Source organism: Aotus nancymaae, unplaced genomic scaffold (assembly GCF_030222135.1).
Source record: "Aotus nancymaae isolate 86718 unplaced genomic scaffold, 86718_ANA_hifiasm-v0.15.2.pri h1tg000033l, whole genome shotgun sequence".
In the NCBI taxonomy this organism is placed as follows: domain Eukaryota; kingdom Metazoa; phylum Chordata; class Mammalia; order Primates; family Aotidae; genus Aotus; species Aotus nancymaae.
Genome location: NW_026988447.1, coordinates 37,895,527 through 37,915,674, shown reverse-complemented (window position 1 = coordinate 37,915,674; position 20,148 = coordinate 37,895,527). Strand labels below are relative to the sequence as shown.

The 20,148-nt window shown below is 43.8% G+C and overlaps 1 protein-coding gene and 1 pseudogene across 1 annotated transcript; both read right to left on the bottom strand.

Moving 5' to 3' along the window:
- Positions 1-2,585: 2,585 nt before the first annotated feature.
- LOC105731303 (Parkinson disease protein 7-like) lies at positions 2,586-3,152 on the bottom strand (annotated as a pseudogene).
- A 16,128-nt stretch (positions 3,153-19,280) lies between these two features.
- LOC105731301 (myosin light polypeptide 6-like) lies at positions 19,281-19,943 on the bottom strand. The gene has a single exon (XM_012472987.3). It carries the CDS (start codon positions 19,904-19,906, stop codon positions 19,451-19,453), a length of 456 nt encoding a protein of 151 aa, XP_012328410.2. The 5' UTR covers positions 19,907-19,943; the 3' UTR covers positions 19,281-19,450.
- Positions 19,944-20,148: the final 205 nt, after the last annotated feature.

The following is a 20,148-nucleotide window of genomic DNA, read 5'->3' as shown; positions in this document are numbered from 1 at the left end:
TACAGAGGGTCCTACTAGCAAAGAAGAATGTGAAGAGGGTAAGTGCTCTTGGGTAAGCAGCTGTCAGCAGCTGCTGCAGGATTCATCAATGCAGAAGTTGTCAGTAAAAGTCCGATGTCTACTGATGATTAACCAAAGAGGCACTGAAGTCAGAAGAGCGGAGACAGAGGACAGGACTCTAAGGAATGCTGACACTTAAGAAAATGAGCAAAGTAAAATGAAGCTCTGAAAGAAACTGAGCCAGGACAGAAGAGTGCAGTGATTAAGAGCATGCGCTCTGAAGTCGGACTGAGTTGGACGCTAACTTTAGCTGTTGGATCATGGGAAAATCACTTAGTTTTCTCATCTATAAAATGGGGAGGAATTATACATATTTCACTAGTGCTGTTAAGAGGTTGGATTGGCCGGGCATGGTGGCTCACGCCTATAATCCCAGCACTTTGAGAGGCTGAGGCGGGTGTGGGTGGATCACGAAGTCAGAAGTTCAAGACCAGCCTGCCCAACATGGCGAAACCTCATCTCTACTAAAAATACAACAATTAGCCAGGCATGGTGGCTGAGGCAGGAGAATGGATTGAACCTGGGAGGTGAAGGGTAACAGTGAGACAATGAGCCGAGATCCTGCCATTGCACTCCAGCATGGGAGAGAGCAAGATTCTGTCTCAAAAAAAAAGAGGTTGAATTAAATAATAATATGAAGGCTACTGTATTATTAGTTTTAGAATTCACGAGGATCTGCTTCAGAGATGGAAAGATAACCAGGTGAAACAGAAGACAAGAGAAGAGAATTTTTGAAAGTGTTTCTAGTGATAAATACTGGAAGGAAAGGTAAGGACCATCATGAAATGCTTACAAGTGGTCCTATTCACATTTTTAGCATCTACTACTGGCTTATATCAAACTAACAACTAGCCAAATCCACAAAATTGCTTTTACACAAAATCCAGTCAAACTAGTTGCCTTTCTTTCTTTACCTTTGTAGCTAACTGCAGGATTTCCATTTTATACACTAGGCTGTATGTAACTCTTGGTTTCAGTCTAATGTTCTAGCCTGACAAGATGAGTTTGAATCTTTGATCTATCTTTATTACATTAAATGGCTTTTCCATTGATAATGTCATCTGTATATTTGATGTGCATGTCTCATATATTTTTATGTAATCTTTTTATAACAGGTAAGTGGTAAGAATACTTAAAAGGAAAGTAACTTTTCTCTAAGCTTCATTCAGTTTTCTTAACTGTAAGATGAGTATAATTATATTTATTTCAGATAAGGTGTCATAAATAAGTAAATGCCTAAACATGCGGAAGCCTGTGTCTAGCACATCGGAGATGCTCATGAATTCTTCCTGTCACCTCCCTCTCCTCCTCCTTGTGTTACTCCTTCTCTTCCTTTCTCTTTAAATTTCTTTAAACACTGCTTTAGGCCGGGTGCAGTGGCTCACACCTATAATTCCAGCACTTTGGGAGGCCAAGGTGGGCAGATCATGAAGTTAAGAGATCGAGACCATCCTGGTTAACATGGTGAAACCCCGTCTCTTCTAAAAACACAAAAATTAGCTGGGCTTGGTGGTGCACTCCTCTAGTCCCAGCTACTCAGGAGGCTGGGGCAGGGGAATTGCTTGAACCTGGCAGGTGGAGGTTGCAGTGAGCCAAGATGGCACCACTGTACTCCAGCCTGGTGACAAAGTGAGACTCCATCTCAAAACAAACAAGCAAACAAAACATTGCTTTAATATACTGTCTTGCTTAATAAAAGAAACTACATATAGAAGGGCACATTGAGATCCAGTTGGACGGAATAGATTAAACTGAATTTCATGCTTTGAGTTGGTGGCAGCTCCCTAAAGTGAGGATAGAGGCACAAATAATGAAGATACTTCTGTCTCTTTTAAGGGAGAATTTTTAATTCCCACTCATACACTACTGTCTTCTCCAGGTCCAGCCCTATACCCAACATGTCCTCTGGGTCCCACATCCCCTCTAGCCCCTCAAAGCAAACCCAAGTTATTTCACTACTAATAGAAAAATATGAATTGAGTATCTACAATGGGCACAGCATCTGGTTAGGGTCAAAGATATGATACTAGAGACAGAAAACAACCTCTCTGCCATTTAAAACCTAGTGAACTCCAGTACCTGGGTTTAATTCTTTTAGACTGGAGTCTCCATTTTCCTGAAAATCTACTACCTCATGCTAACACCGTGTGGAAAGAAAGAAAATTAGAAGAAACTTCTGGATTGCTGCCCCCTCTCCCAGGTAATATGGCCATGCCATGGATGTATTCTGTCATGCTGTTAACCAACATTTATTAAGCCAACACTACGTTTTAGGCACATTTTTTTTTGTTTGTTTGTTTGCTAAATGCCCTGTTTATTCTGCAAACAAGGCTTAGAAATGTATAGACACAATTTGTAGGTTGGAAGATCTCTGTGTAGTTATGACTTCACAACTATACTTCACAAAAGCAGTAATGAGGGCAGCTTAGGAACACATGAACCTACCATTGTTTTGTTCAGAGCGAACACAGTGAGAACAGATTCCTAAGGCCTGTCTCTCTAGGTGATTGTCACATTTTGCTGCTCTAGTCTTTAAGAACAAGTGGAGCCTTCACTGGAGCCGCCACCTCCTTGCCATTCAGGGCTTCAACAATTGCAAGCGCAAACTCAAAGCTGGTCCCAGGCCCTCGGCTTGTAAGAATCAGGCCGTCCTTTTCCACCCGATTCTCAGAGTAGGTGTAATGACCTCCGTTCATTTTGTTTTTAGCAAGTGGATGTGTTGTAACTTTACTTCCAAAACCTATTTCATGAGCCGACAGAGCAGTAGGACCTGCACAGATGGCGGCTATCAGACCCTTCTAGTTTTCCTGTTCCTTCAGTATCTCCTTCACAGCAGCAGACTCAGATAAATTCTGTGCACCCGGATTACCTCCTGGTAGAACCACCACGTCATATGGTCCCTCTTTTTCTGCATCTTCAAGACTGGCATCAGGACAAATCATGACGTCACGGCTACACTGTACTGGGTCTTTTCCAGCCAGACCTGCAACGGTGACCTTTATCACAGCTTGCCTTTTGACATCTACAGGGATGTCGGTCTCCATTTCCTCCGCTTCTTTAGCCAGGATGACCAGAGCTCTTTTGGAAGCCATTTTTATATGTTTTAAAGGCTGCACCCCGCGCCTCTTCCTGCAGATGCAGCACCCCGGCCCGTCGGGGACCACTCACCCTACACCAGGCTGAAGGTGGACTAGGCACATTTCTAAATACTAGGGATACGGTGGCAAGCAAGACAGACAAGGTCTTGTACATTCTAGAGGGGGAGACAGACAATCACTCAGAAAAATATACCAACAAGGCAATAGTAGAAATAAGTAAGCCAGGTTCAGTGGCTCATGCCTATAATCTCAATGACTTGGGAGGCTGAAGTGAGAAGATTGTTTCAGGCCAGCCTGGGCAACATGGAGGTCGAGACCAGCTTGGGTAACATGACAAAACTCCATCATTACGAAGAGGTAAATAAATAAATAAATAAATAAGCTGGGTGTGGTGGCATGCACCTGTAGTCCCAGCTACTCAGAAGTCTGGGTGAGAAGATTACTTAAGCCCAGGAGTCCAAGGCTGTAGTGAGCTATGATTGTAATCACACCACTGCACTCCAGCCTTGGTGACAGAGTGAGACTCTGACTCGGAGAGGAGAGGAGAGGAGAAGAGAGGAGCGGGCACGGTGGCTCACGCCTGTAATCCCAGCCTTTGGGAGGCCGAGGTGGGTGGATTACCTGAGGTCAGGAGTTCAAGACCAGCCTGACCAACATGGTAAAACCCTATCTCTACTAAAAATACAAAAAATTAGCTGGGCATGATGGCACGCACCAGCAATCCCAGGTACTCGGGAGGCTGAGGCTGGAGAATTCCTTGAACCCAGGAGGCGGAGGTTGCAGTGAGCCGAGATTGCACCATTGCACTCTGGCCTGGAAGACAGAGCAAGAGTCTGTGAGAAAGAAAGAAAAAGAGAGAGAGAGATAGGAAGGAAGGAAGGAAGGAAGGAAGGAAAACAAGCCAGGCTCGATGGCTCACACCTATAATCCCAGCACTTTGGGAGGCCCAGGCAACCAGACGACGAGGTCAGGAGTTTGAGACCAGCCCGGCCAACATAGTGAAACATTGTCTCTACTAAAAATACAAACAACTTAGCTGGACGTGGCGGGGGTGGCGCCTGTAATCTCAGCTACTTGGTAGACTGAGGCCAGGAGAATCACTTGAACCTGGGAGGCGGACGTTGCGGTGAGCTGAGATCACGACACTGCACTCCAGCCTGGGCAACAGTGAGAGACCCCATCTCAAAATTAAAAAATTTTAAAAAATTAAAAAAAAAAAAACGTGATGTGGGGCATTTGAACAGATGACATGCTAGAGTGGGACTGCATGGCTCCTTCAGAGTGGGTGAGCAGGAAAACCCTCCGAACAGGTGGCATTTCAGCTGAGATCTGAATCACAAGAAAGACAAGTCACACTAAAATGTAAAGAACATTCCAGGCAGAAGAAACACCAGCACAGAATCCCTGTGATGGGGATAAAACTGCTGTGTTCAGAGGATTGGGAGGAAGAGGAGAGTGGTGTGTGATAAAGTTGAAGGGCCAGGGCCAGGTCGCACTGTCAGGGCCTCACAAACCTGAGTGTTATTTAGGATTTCCTGGGGAGCTTTAAGAAGCATGTGGGGCCAGGCATAGTGGTTCATGCCTATAATCCCAGCACTATGGGAGGCCGAGGTGGGCAGATCACAAGTTCAGGGGTTCAAGACCAGCCTGGTCAACATGGTGAAACCCCACCTCTACTAAAAATACAAAAATTAGCAGGGAGTGATGGCACGCACCTGTAGTCCCAGCTACTCCGGAGGCTGAGGCAGGAGAATTTTTGAATCTGGAAGGTGGAGGTTGCAGTGAGCCAAGACCCATTGCACTCCAGCCTGGGCAATAGGGTGAGACTGTCCCAAAAAAAAAAAAAAAAAGCATGTGAGGCCTTCCTCCAGATATTCTGAGGCGGGGCCTGGCCATCAAAAGATCCCAGAGGATTCCTATGTGCATCCTAGTTAAGACTCACTGATGTCTGGAGTTCACACGCTATGGTAGGCAGCTTACATTTTCTCCTAAGTGAAATGGGAAGTCACTAAAGGATATGGAATCAGAGAAGTGATGGGATTTGGGTGATTTATTTAAAAGATCCCTCTAGCTGCTGTATGGAGAACGGATTGTAATGGATCAAGAAGTAAAGCAGGCTTTATTGTTCAAGTCTTTTTGTAGACATATGCTTGCATTTCTCTTGGGTAAATATTTAGGAATGAAATTGCTGGAAATACCCCAAATGTCCATCAAAAGGTGACTAGGTGGCCAGGCGCGGTGGCTCACACTTGTAATCCCAGCACTTTGGGAGGCTGAGGTGGATGGGTCACGAGGTTAGGAGTTCAAGACCAGCCTGGCCAAGATGATGAAACTCCAAATCTACTAAAAATACAAAAAAATTAGCCAGGCATGGTGTCAGGTGCCTGTAATCCCAGCTACTCAGGGGGCCGAGGCAGAGGCTTGAACCCAGGAGGCGGAGATTGCAGTGAGCCAAGATCACATCACTGCACTCCAGCCTGGGTGACAGAGTGAAACACTGTCTTAAAAAAATAGTGACCAGAAAAACAAATTGTGATATGGTCATACAATAAAATATTACTTAGCAATAAAAATAAAGAACTATCTATACACAAAATAACATGGATGCATCTCAAAACCATTGTTGAGTAAGACCAGCCAGACACAAGATAGTATATGCTATACTACTTTTTTTCTCATTTCAAGTTTTAATCAAAACTTGTATATAAGATTACTTTATTCCTGCATCTTCTCAATTGTTTCTTCCTTGTATTTGCCCTTTTCCTTTCCTACTTGGCGAGATTTAGCTTTCTGTTGAAGGATCCTTTTGCGGTGTTTGTCCAGTTTTAGCCTAGTGATATATCTTGCTGGGTGAATGCCTACGTGGACAGTAGTGCCATTAGCCTTTCGCTGCTGCACCTGTTCAATGTAGATTACGTATTTCTTCCTGTAAACCTGGACTACTTTGCCAATCTGCTGACCTTTATAGTGTCCTCTTACAACCTGAAATTCATCATCCTTTTGGATGGGCATGGATGGCACGTTGAACTTCTGTGTCAGCTCTTTGGAAAGTGGGGAAGACATAATCTTCCTGCGAATGTGGGAAGGCCATGCTAATCTTCTCTGTCTCATTCCAACTTCAGTATATGTGCTGCCGAAGTCAGCACTGTACTATTTCTTTTATGAGGTTTAAGTAGAGGTAAAACTAATCTATGGTGATAGCAATAGAAGTGGCTGCTTCTAGGGGTGTGAGGGTTGACTGAAAGAGGGTTACTGGGGAATTTATTAGAGCAATAAAAATGTTCTACATCTTGATTATATGGGTATACAGATTTATAAGAAGTCTTCGAATTGTACACTTAGGATCGGTACATTTCACTGTATGGGAATTTTGCCTCGATTGAAAAAAAAAGAACTACTACACATGTACTAAAATGGCTTTAAAAAGAAAAAACACAATGCCAAGTGCTGGAGAGGACGTGGAAATCTCATATATTACTGGTAGGAATACAAAATGGTATATCCACTTTAAAAAATAGTTTGGCAGGCAGGGTGTGGTGGCTCTTGCACTTTGGGGAGCCGAGAAGGGCTGATGGCTTGAGCCCAGGAGTTCGAGACCAGCCTGGGCAATATGGCGAAACCCCATCTCTACTAAAAACACAGATAATTAGCCAGGCATTTTCTGTGTTTTTAGTAGAGTTGGGGTTTCGCCATGTTGCGCATCTGTAGTCCCAGCTACTTGGAAGGCTGAGGTGGGAGAATCACCTAAGCTAGGGAAGTCGAGGCTGCAGCTGAGCTGAGATCATGCCACTGTACTCCAACCTGGGCAATGGAAGTGAGACCCTGTCTCCTTAAAAAAAAAGTCTGGTACTTTCTTATAAAATTAAACAGGTACTTACCATATGACACAGCAATCTCACTTCTTGGTATTTACTCAAGAGAAATAAAATATGTAACAGAAACACCTGTATGTGACTGTTTATAGATGTTTTATTCACCATAGTTGATTTTTGTAAAACAGAGAGAAGCATCAGCGTTTATAGTTGGGAGACTATTGCAGTAGTCCTGGTGAAAGACGGTAATAAGGTCTAGGCTGATAGGAATGAAGACGAAGAGAAGTTAACAAATCCAGGATGTATCTGGAGAGAGAGTCTAAGGGCATTGCCAATGGTGTGAGAAGAAGAAAGGAATCCAGAATGACTCTAGGGTCTTTGGTATGAGCAACTGGATGGGTGATGTTGCCACTTATGTGGCTGTGAAAGACCAGGTAAAGTAGGTGAGTATAGAGAAAAATCCAGGGTTCTCTGTTAGCCACGTTAAGTCTGAGATGCTTATTAGACTTCACAAACGGTGGAGCAGTAGATTTCAGAAAAAAAGATGCTTCCATCTTTTATTGTTAGAACATAAACTGTGAATCTGGTCATGAGGAGGAGGCTGTGATGATAGGTGGCAGCAGAACGCCACACTTTCAAGTTGTGATAGTATGTCAGGAATAGGCTGACAAGCCACAGAATTAGGTATGATCTAGAATCTCTGTAAAATTGTGGCCCTAACAGATAGAATGAATAGAAAAAGAATTCAGGATCCGATGAAACCATAAGTAGCTTAATCCACACAAATGGTGTAATCACTGAGTAGAGGTTTATAGGAGCTAATCAGGCTTGGAAATTAGATAATGATACGATTTAGGTTCAAGGATGTGGGCTAATGTGACTGTTTTCTATTAGTTATGTATTGCTATGTAACAAATTACTCCAAAATTTAGAGGCTTTAAACAATAATAAATGTTTATCATTTCACAGGGGTTCTGTGGATCAGGAATTTGGGAGCTGATTAGTGTTTCTGTTTTTTCCTTGTTGTTGCTTTTGGGGAGAAAGAGGACAGAATGGAACAGTTTAGTTTTAATTAAGGGTCCCTCATGAGATTGCATTCAAAATGTTGGTGAGGGCTGCAGTTATCTGAGGGCTGGGGCTAGAGGATCTGCTTCCCAGATGGGTGGTTCATACTCATGGCAAGCTAATGCTGGCCATTGGTGGGAGGACTCAGGTCCTCACTACATGACTGCTCCATAGGACTGTATGAGTAGCTGGCTTTGTCCAGAGCAAATAAGCCAAGAGCATGTAAGACAGAGTAGAAATGGCTTTGATGATCTAGCTTTAGAAGTCACTCTACATCATTTCCACAATGTCTTATTGATTTTCCAGATCAGACCTGTTCAGAGTGGAAATCTCCGCCCAAGGCAGTATGAGGTGTGAGAATCTGTGGGTGTTATTTTGAAGGCTGGCTACAACTCCTTTTTAAGTTCGAAGGTTCAAGACATATTAAGAGTAAAAGGGACTCATCTCCTGGTAGTGGTGTTATGAACAAAATTCCCTAGGTATTTGTTTTTGTTTGTTTGTTTTGAGACAGGGTCTTGCTCTGTCGCCCAACCTGAAGTGCCATGCTCACCGCAGCTTCAACCTCCTGGGCTCAAATGATCCTCCAACCTTAGCCTTCCAGGTAGCTGGGATCTCAGGCCAGTAAATTTTTAATTTTAGTAGAGAGTGGTCTCCCTATGTTGTCCAGGCTGGTCTGGAACTCCTGGACTCAAGTGATCCATCTCGGCCTCCCAAAGTGCTGGGATTACACGAATCAGCTACCTCATCCGGCCCCCCTAGAAATATGTTCAAGACTCTAGACCTCATGTACCAGCTTTGGAAGGTATGTTCAAAAGAATTTGAGAAAAACTTTTTTTGTAAAGCAGTAAATATTTTATTGTATTTTATTTATTTGTTTATTTTTTGAGACGGATCTCAGTCTGTCGCCCAGGCTGGAGTGCAGCGGCACCATCTGAGCTCACTGCAGCCTCCGCCTCCCAGGTTCAAGTGATTCTCCTGCCTCAGTCCCTCCTGAGTAGCTAGGATTACAGGCACACACCACCATGCTCAGCTACTTTTTGTATTTTTAGTAGAGAAGTCTCCTGACCTCAGGTGATCCACCCACCTCGGACTCCCAAAGTGCCGGGATTACCGGCATGAGCCACTGCACCCAGCTTAAAGTAATAAATATTTTAAACCTAGGTAGGTTTATTAGGTTTATACAATTAAATATAGAAATGATTAAGAAAATCAGACACATTGTATTAGTATTTTTGTGTAAAGGAATCTGTATATTTAGTATCTTAGGTCTTTATAGTGTCTAAGAGAATATGATCTATTAGAAAAACATATTAGACATGTAGTACTTATTAAAAACATACAATCTAAGTAATTGACTTGCGTTTGTGATTTGAAGTGGAAATATTTCAAAATGTGCATGTAATATTAGAAATGTAAAAGAACCTAAAACTAACACATTTTTAAGATTAATCGATTGGATATGTATGTATGACTTAAGTACTTGAAAAAGACTTTTTTTGTCAATCATACAACTGAAGTACTTACCAAATAAATTACTTTAAATTTACAAGTACAGATAAAATACTTAGGTTAAGTACATTTATTTTTTATTTTTTTATTTTTATTTTTATTTTAGACAGAGTCTCACTTTGTCTCCCGGCTGGAGTGCAATGGTGCAATCTTGGCTCACTGCAACCTCTGCCTCCTGGGTTCAAGTGATTCTCCTGCCTCAGTCTCCCAGCTAATCCAGCTAGTCTCCCAGCTAATCTCCAGCTGTAATCAGTTGGGATTACAGGCGCCTGCCACCACACCCACTTAATTTTTGTATTTTTAGTAGAGATGGGGTTTCACCATGTTGGCTAGGCTGGTCTCTGACTCCTGGCCTCAAGCGATCTGCCCACCTCAGCCTCCCAAAGAGCTGGGATTACAGGTGTGAGCCATCACGCCCCACCAATTAAATAAATTTATAAATTTGAACAAACATTAATCAAAAGCCTCCTCAAAAGTGATTGTTTAAATTTAGCTGTATCTATAAAATTTATAAGCTGAATGTATAAACTTACAGAAAAATCCTCTTGGGTTTTGATTTTGTAAAGTCAAATATTAATTTTCAAAGCCAGGCAACTTCTGAATAATTTCTTTCCTCTTTTCTTTTTTGAGACAGAGTCTCACTCTGTTGCCCAGGCTGGAGTGCAGTGGCGTGATCTCAGCTGCACTGCAATCTCCACCTCCCAGGCTCAAGCACTCCTCCCACTTCAGCCTCCAGAGGAACTGGGACTGCAGGTACATGCCATCATGCTAACCTGAATATTAATAATTTTTTCTATTCACAAAAGCTGCCTTTGAGGAAATGTGCTGTATTGGATGGCAGATAAGGAAGGAAAGGCGAAGGAGAGATTGTGGCTGATGGGTCAGGGCCTGACTGAATAAGCTTGGGCCTGTCTCTAGCTGACTTGAGAGCCTAGCTGCTCCACTGCTATGAGCCCCTCAGTGCCGAAGCCGCAGGATCGGGGAAGGGAAGCCGGAGCCATGCCCCTGTCTGGATTTGTCTGTCCCCAGCAACCCCTTGTCCTCACTATGCTCTGTGCACGTAATAAATGATGCACTGGCCTTAATACCAATTCACAGCATGATTCTTGTTTCTCCAAAGGAGCTGAGCACATGGTATAATGGTCTTTCTTTATTAACTTGCTCTTTGATTGTCCAAGGGACTCCTAACTGACCTGCAGAACTAATTGTGGCTGTATTAAGCCAAGAGTACGGTAAAAACCCAAAGAGTGGGGCCAGGCGTGGTGGCTCATGCCTGTAATCCGAGCACTTTGGGAGGCCAAGGTGGGCAAATCACAAGGTCAGGAGATCAAGACCATCCTGGCTAACACGGTGAAACCCCGTATCTACTAAAAATACAAAAACTCAGCCAGGTATGGTGGCACGTGCATGTAGTCCCAGCTACTTGGGAGGCTGAGGCAGGAGAATCACTTGAACCTGGGAGGCGGAGGCTGCAGTAAGCCAAGATCTTTCCACTGAACTCACGCCTGGGCGACAGAGTGAGACTTCGTCTCAAAAAAAAAAAAAAGAAAGAAAAAAACGTAAGAGGGTCCTGAGCGTAAAAGGTGCAAATTCACCACATTGTAGTGATATGACTGATCAACATAGAACAAAGACATAGCCAAACACTGATTAATAGTGAGTGGCAGAGCCTCACATTTCATTTTTGGTTGTAATATTGTAGTTTTAAAATTTGCTATAACTAGGCTGGGTGCAGTGGCTCACACTTGTAATCCTAGCACTTTAGGAGGCCGAGGCAGGCGGATCACTTCAGGCCAGGAGTTCAAAACCAGCCTGGCCAACATAGTGTAACCCCATCTCTACTAAAAGTACAAAAAATTAGCTGGGTGTGGTGACAGGCACCTGTAGTCCCAGCTACTCAAGAGGCTGAGGCAGGAGAATCGCTTGAACCCCGGTGGTGGGGGTTGCAGTGAACTGACATTGCACCATTGCACTCCAGCCTGGGCAACAAGAGTGAAACTCTACCTCAAAAAAAAAAATTTAAAAAAATTTTGCTATAACTGGTCTTATTCCTAAACCCCCTACCCAGCTTGGATGTGGGGCAGGAGTGTTCTTAAATTTCCTATTAACTGTATTTTCTGTCTCTTATCAAAGTCCAACTCCCAGTTGGTACTCTTTGCTTGGGATGGTGTCCAGATGCAAGAAGGGAGCCTCAAAAGCCTGGAGTGCTGGAGAGAGGTGGCCTGCTCTCCACACTGGCACATGCAAGTTCCCGACTTGGCTGCTCTTCACACAGTTTCAGCATCCGAAGATGAGCTGCAGTGACCTCCAGATTGCAACTTTCCTCTGCAGGCCTCCTCTTCCCCACCCAGGCCCTGCCAGCCCAGCAGTCCAGGGCACAGCTCCAAAGCACAGCTCCAACATTCAGGGCCCAGATACAGTACTTCGGTCTCCACCCTCAGCGTTCCTGGCTGACCCAGTGGGTAAGGCTTCCCCTCAAATCCCACCTAGGGTAACCAGCAGGCCCAGGTCACGAGTCCAGGAATTGCAAGCCAATCAAGGCTTGAGGAACTGCTTGTCTGATAAGTGACCCAGACCATGTGTGGAATCTTGGCTTGACAAGACCTACCCCATTTCTCCTCCCCCAACTTCATCTTCCCAGTCTGACTGTACTGGATTGGGTTCCCCATTTGGCAGTAAAACTTGTGCACTCAGCCCTGAATCACTGGTCTCTTAGCATTTTTCTCTGTAACAGGCAAAGGCCCCACAGCTCTTGTCCTGTATTATGTCCCAGCAGGCAATCTCCCCTCCTGATCCATGGCATTGTGCGGAGGCTCATTTCCCCCTACTTCTGTCTCCCACTCCTTCCCACACTACTCAGGGCCTGAATGGATGAGCTTCCAGCAGGATGTCTTTCCTCTGGTCACTAACCTCCAAGGCCCAGCCGTGACCGTAGAAGAGGGGTCTTCACTACATTATGCAAGAAGGTGTAATACAAAAAATTAGCTAGGTGTGATGGCAGGTGCTTGTGGTCCCAGCTATTCAGGAGGCAGAGGTGGGAGGATTGATTGAGCCCAGGAGACGGAGGTTTCAATAAGCCGTAATCGCCACTGAACTATAGCCTGGATGACGGAAAAAGATTAAAATAAAAAAAAAAAATTTTTTTCTCAAAAAATTAAAATAAGATGTGGTTTGAGTTCATCATGTGAGCTGAGAATAGTAGAGGAAGCTGGGTCCTATACTGAGACCCAAAATACATTAGCATTATATATGCAATTATATTTCCATTGAAACTAACTTTACATATTATTAATTGGACTTTTGAGGGTGTGGGGAGGGGGAATTATACTTAACAAAGAGTTACTTCCTGACTGTCATGTGCAAAGTACTGGATCCTGTCTACAATGACCTGACACATTGGAGAGGAGGAGAAACATGTTTAGAAGTATCTTCAAAGAAACAGACAGGGCCAGGCATGGTGGCTCATACCTGTAATCCCAGCACTTTGGGAGGCCAAGGCAGGTGGCTCACCTGAGGCCAGGAGTTCAAGACCAGATGGGCCCACATGGTGAACCTCATCTCTACTAAAAATACAAAAATTAGCCAGGCTTGGTAGCATGCACCTGTAATCCCAGCTACTCGGGAGGCTGAGGCAGGAGAATCGCTTGAAGCCAGGAGGCAGAGATTGCACCAAGCCGAGATTGCACCACTGCACTCCAGCCTGGGCAACAGAGCAAGACTCCGTCTCAAAAAAAAGACAGAAGATGGTAGGTAAGTGCTATAAAAGAAGTTCAAAGTATCTTAGAAGCCTGGAGATGGTGGGATGACTTCTGAATTGGTAGACCCAGGAAGGCTTCAAGGAGCATCCACAAACATCTGAAGCTTGCTTCGGGAAAGACAATATATGAAGAAGTAAGATATATTGTATCTGCTTTTGAGGATTCATGATCTAATGGCAAAGACAAACATGTTTTGTAGGAAAAGTGACATTTAAGCCAAACCTTGAAAGACATGTACAATTTCAACAAGCAGAGATAATGAATAAGAGAAAGAGGGATTTCTAGAAAAAGGAAAGCATGAATATCACCGACCTGTGGTTTCCTTCCCTTCCCACCCCAGCACCACTTCATCCACAGGGTGAATCATCTTCTCTATACCATGCAATCCCACCTCCTGACCACATAGTATTGGCTAGTGAATATTGGTGGAATTCTTACCCAGCAGACTAATCAGTTCTTCCCTGAGACTTTTTGAGACCAATCAGTTCTTCCCGGAGACTACTGAGAAAAAGTAGTCAATTTCCCTTTGGATATGAAAGGTAAATCTGGAATCTACGGATAACTATGACTTTGAGAAATGCAGGAAGAGAGTCTGAGAGAGAAAAGACAGAGAGAGGAGTGAGAGAGAGGAAGAGAGAGAAAAATATAGAGCAGATACAAAGGGGAAAATGTCCTAGAGAGAGAACCCTGGTGGCCTGTGTGTCTCTGATTCTGGATGTTCATGAGTCTTAGCTGCATTTCTGACCTTGGGTTCCCTGAAATACAGTAATATCTTTATGATACATTTTTCTTTTTCCTTAAGCTAAATTGGGGTTTTTGCTTTTCTTCTTTGCACTAAAAAATTCCTAACCAATTGTGTTATGTAAAGGGTCTCATTCTGGGCTAACGCTCTTTTCAGCCTTAGCCCACCTGCACTCAGGTGAAAAACAAAAACAAAAACAAAAAAGTTATCATTCTGTCACCCAGACTGGAGTGCAGTGAGCTGGATCATGGCTTACTGCAGGCTTGACCTCCTGGGCTCAACAGTCCTCCCATGTCACCCTCTTAAATGGCTGGGACTAGAGGTATGAGCCACCAGGCCTGGTTAATTTTTGATTTTGTGTAGAGACAGGGTTTCACTATGTTGCCTAGGCTGGTCTCAAACTCCTGGGCTCAAGCCATTCTCCCACCTCAGTCTACCAAGGTGCTGGGATTACAGGTGTGAGCCACTGCACCCAGCCTGTATTAGTTTTCTAAGGCTACTATAACAAATTACCATTAACTTGGTGGCTTAAAACAATAGGCATTTATTGTCTTACAGTTCTAGAAGGTGGAAGTCCAAAAAATCAAGGTGTCTACAGGGCCATGCTCCCTCTAAAATTCTAAGGAAGAATCCTTTCTGGACATCTTCTGGTTTCTGGCAGCTGCCAGTGATCTGTGCTATTTCTTCGCCTGTAGCTGCATCACTCCATTTCTACCTCCATCTTTACATGGCCGTCTTCACTCTGTGTCTTCACATGGCCTTTATTCTAAGGACACTAGTCATCGGATTTGGGGCCCACTCTAATCCAACTGGACCTCATTTTAACTCGACTTCTGCAAAGACGCTATTTCCCAATAAGGTCCCATTCTGAGGTTCTGGGCAGACCTAAATTTTGGAGGGAGACTATTCAACTCAGGACACTGCTTCAATGCACAAAGGCACCGGGGCTGCAAGTTCAGACCCTGTTTCAAGCCAAGTACTCAGAAACGTGGGCTGCTGTGCAGGGAACTGGGGTTTGCTCTTTACCTAATGAGGAGGCATCAAGTGTTCTGGACAGGAGAGTATCATGGTCTTAGTTTCATGGAGGACTGCTGGTCACAGTGTGTAACCTAACTTGGAACAGGGACAGATAAAGAAGCAGGAAAACTGGCCAGGCGTGGTGGCTCACACCTGTAATCCCAGCACTTTGGGAGGTCGAGGCGGGTGGATTACCTGAGGTCAGGAGTTGGAGACCAGCCTGACTAATATGGCGAAACCCCATCTCTACTAAAAATACAAAAATTAGCCAGGCATGGTGGCAGGCGCCTGTAGTTCCAGCTACTCGGGAGGCTGAGGCAGGAGAATCACTTGAACCCGGGAGGCAGAGGTTGCAGTGAGCTGAGATTGTGCCATTGAGCTTTATAGCCTGGGCAACAAGAGCGAAAGTCCATCTCAAAAAAAAAAAAAAGAAGAAGAAGAAGAAGCAGGAAAACCAGTTACGCTATTCGATGTCAGGTGAAAGGTAATACAGTGTCCAGTCAAGATAGCAGGTGTAGGAATGAGGAGAAAGGGACAGGCGGGAGACACACTGCACATCCAGAGTTAACCAGACTCAGCCATTTTTAACATAATCGTATGGTGGGGTAGGAAGAAGAGAGTGAAGAAAGGGAAGAATTTAGACGCCGTGTACAATACGGGGACCCATAAACATCATCGAGTAGTTACCAGATGAGAGATGATATGACCTGAAGGGCTGGTATATAAAGAGAAAGGCAAGCCTTGAGGATCACAGAGTTGGGCCCCCATAGACATTATAAGAGGGGTCAGGGAGTTGGAAATAAGTTCTCTCTGTTTTGATTATTTCCATGAAAATTATTCTGTGTTTTCATAAGAAGAATCTAGAGCATAGTCCTTACCTGCTTTTATTTTCTTTAGGAAAAAAAATGTTTGATACTCTTTGCTTACGTCAGGCTTCTTATTTGAATAGTATATTTTTTATTTGAATAGATATTGCCAGATTACTTTTTCTAAAGGGCTATAACAATTTACTTTTCCACTGGTATCACATGAGTTTCCTTTCCTCCTTTTTCCTACCATTAGCAGGTATTTGGACTCTTTAATTTTTACTACTTGAAAATGTGACTTCTTTTAATGGCTGCGAAGCATTTCATCATATCAATATACCAAAAATTACTTAAATGTGTCCTACTTTTGGACATTTACATTTTTTTAAAACTATAATAAAACAACCCAGAGGCCTGGGGCAGGTACAGTGGCTCACGCTTGTGATCCCAGCACTTTGGGAGGCCAAGGCAGATGGATCACGAGATCAGGAGTTCGAGACCAGCCTGGCCAATATGGTGAAACCCCGCCACTACTAAAAATAAAAAAATTAGCCAGGTATAGTGGCGTGCGCCTGTGGTCCCAGCTACTCGGGAGCTTGAGGCAGGAGAATCACTTGAACCCAGAAGGCAGAGAAGTTGCAGTGAGTCAAGATCGCACCACTGCACTCCAGCCTGAGTGACAGAGTGAGAGTCTGTCTCAAAAACAGAAAACAAAAAAACCACCAGAAATAATGAGTATTTTTTTTCTATTTTTTATTTTTTTGAGACGGAGTCTCGCTCTTTAGTCCAGGCTTGAGTGAGGTGGCATGATCTTGGCTCACTGCAACCTCTGCCTCCCAGGATCAAGTAATTCTCCTGAGTAGCTAGGAACGTCCCAGTTTCAGCCTCCCGAGTAACTAGGATTATAGGTGCACACCACCACATCCAGATAATTTTTTTTTATTTTTAGTAGGGACGGGGTTTCGCCTTGTTGGCCACGCTGATCACAAACTCCTGACCTCAGGTGATCCACTTGCCTTGGTCTCTCAAAGTGCTGATACTACAGGCATAAGCCACGGTGCCCAGCCAAAATGAGCATTTTTATATATAAATTTTTGTCCACCCAATGATGATCACAATGATGTTTATAATTAGAAAGATGACACAGGTGAAGTTTTCTCAGATGCTTTACTTTGTTGCTTGTCATCCTGTATGACTTTCTCTTACTTCTTTGCTACTGTTTTAGGGGGAGTGGTGTGAGAAAGGGAAAGGGTTAAAGCAAATAAATGTTTTATTATCTTTGAATTCTATTTATATATGCTTTTCCTGTCCTTCATTACAAAGTGATCTAGAACTGCTATTAAGCCATTATTAGTTCTCTAATTTTACCTTTCGCATAAATGAAATTTCTCATTTTATTGAGGGAAGAACAAATGTAAAAGAATCTAACATTATCTGTAACCTACAAAAGCAGCTTGACTCTTTCTTTTCTTTTTTTTTGAGATGGAGTTTTGCTCTCGTTGACCAGCTGGAGTGCAATGGCATGATCTCAGCTCACTGCAATCTCTGCCTCCTGGTTCAAGCGATTCTCCTGCCTCAGCCTCCCAAGTAGCTGGGATTACAGGCGTGCGCCACCCTGCCCAATTAATTTTGCATTTTCAGTAGAGATGGGGTTTCTTCATGTTGGTCAGGCTGGTCTCGAACTCCCGACCTCAGGTGATCCGCCTGCCTCGGCCTCCCAAAGTGCTGGGATTACAGGCGTGAGCCACCACGCCTGGCCTGACTCTTTATTTTCTTAGACATAGAAATTCTGAAAAGCATCACCTTTTTTTGCTACAGTGAAAAAAAAAAGATGAGATTTATATCTCACTACCATGAATGGTTTATATAATAATATATGAATGGATAAATAAACATCCTTTTCTATAGTCTTCTCCTTTAAACTTTAGCTATTAGAGTCAAAATGCTTCAATTGCAGAATTCTCACTTGAGCAAGGTTTTTGTATAACATTATTCATATTCTTGGCCTTGGATAGCAATTAAGTCTCTCAAGTCTAAAATTGCTTTGTTTGCTTTTTAAAGAAATCTGCCCACCTTACAGACCTACAAGTTAACTAACCAGCCTGTTTTTCCCCCAAGAGGAATTTGCTCTGTTGGTTTCCTGCCAGCTCTTACTTGCAAATTGAAATAGTTCAGCTTCACTGTTTCTAGAACATAGGATTCATTACCCCTGGATTTTTGCCAACAAAGTCCCTCTTATGTTTTTTTAAAACTAAGATGAATGTTACAGAATGACCTGGTGGACTGGACCCACGATGAGAACTTGGGCAGTGATATATTAGATGTGTGCATGAATGCTCCATTCTGGGTAGTGGGGTGGCTAGGAGGATAGGATTCTGGGAGGGTGAGGAGGGCATTCAGGGTAAAGCCTTGGGGACTGGAGTGGAGACATATGTGTGAGAGATTAGGTAAGATTTGGCATATGTGAGGCAAGACTTAGATTCCTCCCTTGCCCTCAGGTCTCTGGTGGGTCTCTACCACAGAAAGGGCACAGTCATTCATTCCTTTTGGTCATTTGGTTAGAAAACAGACAGCCAGGTGACAGAATACTTACAAAAGGCTCTAAGAGGAACCATCCTCTCTATTGTTTCCATTTTCTCTCTCTACCTCTGCAACTCTGCTTATCCTTCTGTTTCTACTGGCACTGAAAGGGAATGCCTTCCTGCAACAGAACAGAAGTCTCAGGAATGTATACATCAGCATAACCTATGGCCAGCATGAATTTTTCATTCACATGGCTCTGTTGAATGACATAATTAAATTCCTTTATCTTTTAGGTTACTTTCTAGGAATATGTTAGTGTTTAAGTTTTTTCTCTTCTAATTTACTGTATATATATGTTTAAGTAAACTTTTAATTGTGAGATAATTGTAGATTCACATGCAGTTATAAGAAAAAATGCAGGTCAGGGGTGGTGGGTCACACCTGTAATCCCAGCATTTTGGGAGGCCAAGGTGGGAGAATCACTTGAGGTCAGGAGTTCGAGATCATCCTGGCCAACACAGTGAAACCCCGTCTCCACTAAAAACACAAAAATTAGTCAGGCATGGTGCCCCACACCTGTAGTCCCAGCTACTTGGGAGGCTGAGGTAGGAGAATTGATTCAGCCCGGGAGGCAGAGGTTACAGTGAACTGAGATGGCACCATTGCACTCCAGCCTGGGTGACAGAGCAAGACTCTGTCTCAAAAAAAAAAAAAGGAAGAATGCAGCTGAATCCAGAAGAGAGTTCCCCCAGCACCTAAGAAGTTAAATAATAATAACAATAATAATAATGCAGAAAAATCTCACGCACCATTTGCCCAGTTTCCCCCAATAGTAACATCTTCAAAACTATAGTACAACATGACTAGGATATTGACATTGATAGAGTCAGTTTTTTTTTTTCCCGGAGAGCAAGTTTTATTTGGTGAATTCTGACGGCAAACATCATCCAAGAGAGACAAGATGGGAAAGGTGCTGAGACAAGAGAGCCTAGGAGCCTTCAGGCTAGATACAGAATTCACACAGGGAAAGGCACGGACTCTGGGGAGACGGGGAAGGTCCTCAGCCATTCAGCACCATGCGGACGAGCTCTTCATAGCTGATACAATCATTGCTGTCCTCGTGCCCTGCCACCCCCATCTCTACTTCATCCTCTGTCATCTTCTGACCCAGTGTGACAAGAATGTGCCGGATTTCAGCACCCATGACGACGCCATTTCCTTCCTTGTCAAACACCGGAAGTCCTTCGACATAATCCTCATCGGTGCCCTGGTCCTTGTTCTTGGCCACTATTTGCAGCATGGGCAGAAAGTGCTCAAAGTCCAGCATCTTCACATTCATCTCATCACTCTTGGGGTTCCCCTGGACCTTGAGCACCTCGGCGTTGGTGGGGTTCTGGCCCAGGGCCCTCATCACGTTCCCACACTGGCTGTACAAGATCTTGCCATCATGTGTTCGGTCAAACAGCTGGAAGGCCTCCTTGAACTCTGCGGTCTGGTCTTCGATGAAGCCACACATCTTGACTGCTCAGCTCTGCGGGACCTTTTCCTGCAGTAATGGCCTAGAGTCAAGATTTATAAAAATTTCATCATCACAAGAATCCCTCCTGTCGCTCTTTTACAGCCATGTACATTTCTCTCCTTCCTGAGCCCCTTGTCATCCCTGGCAACCACTAATCTATTCTCCATTTCTATAATTTTGCCATTTCAAGAATGTTAATTAAGTGGAACCATACAGTGTGAAATCTTTTGGTATTGGCG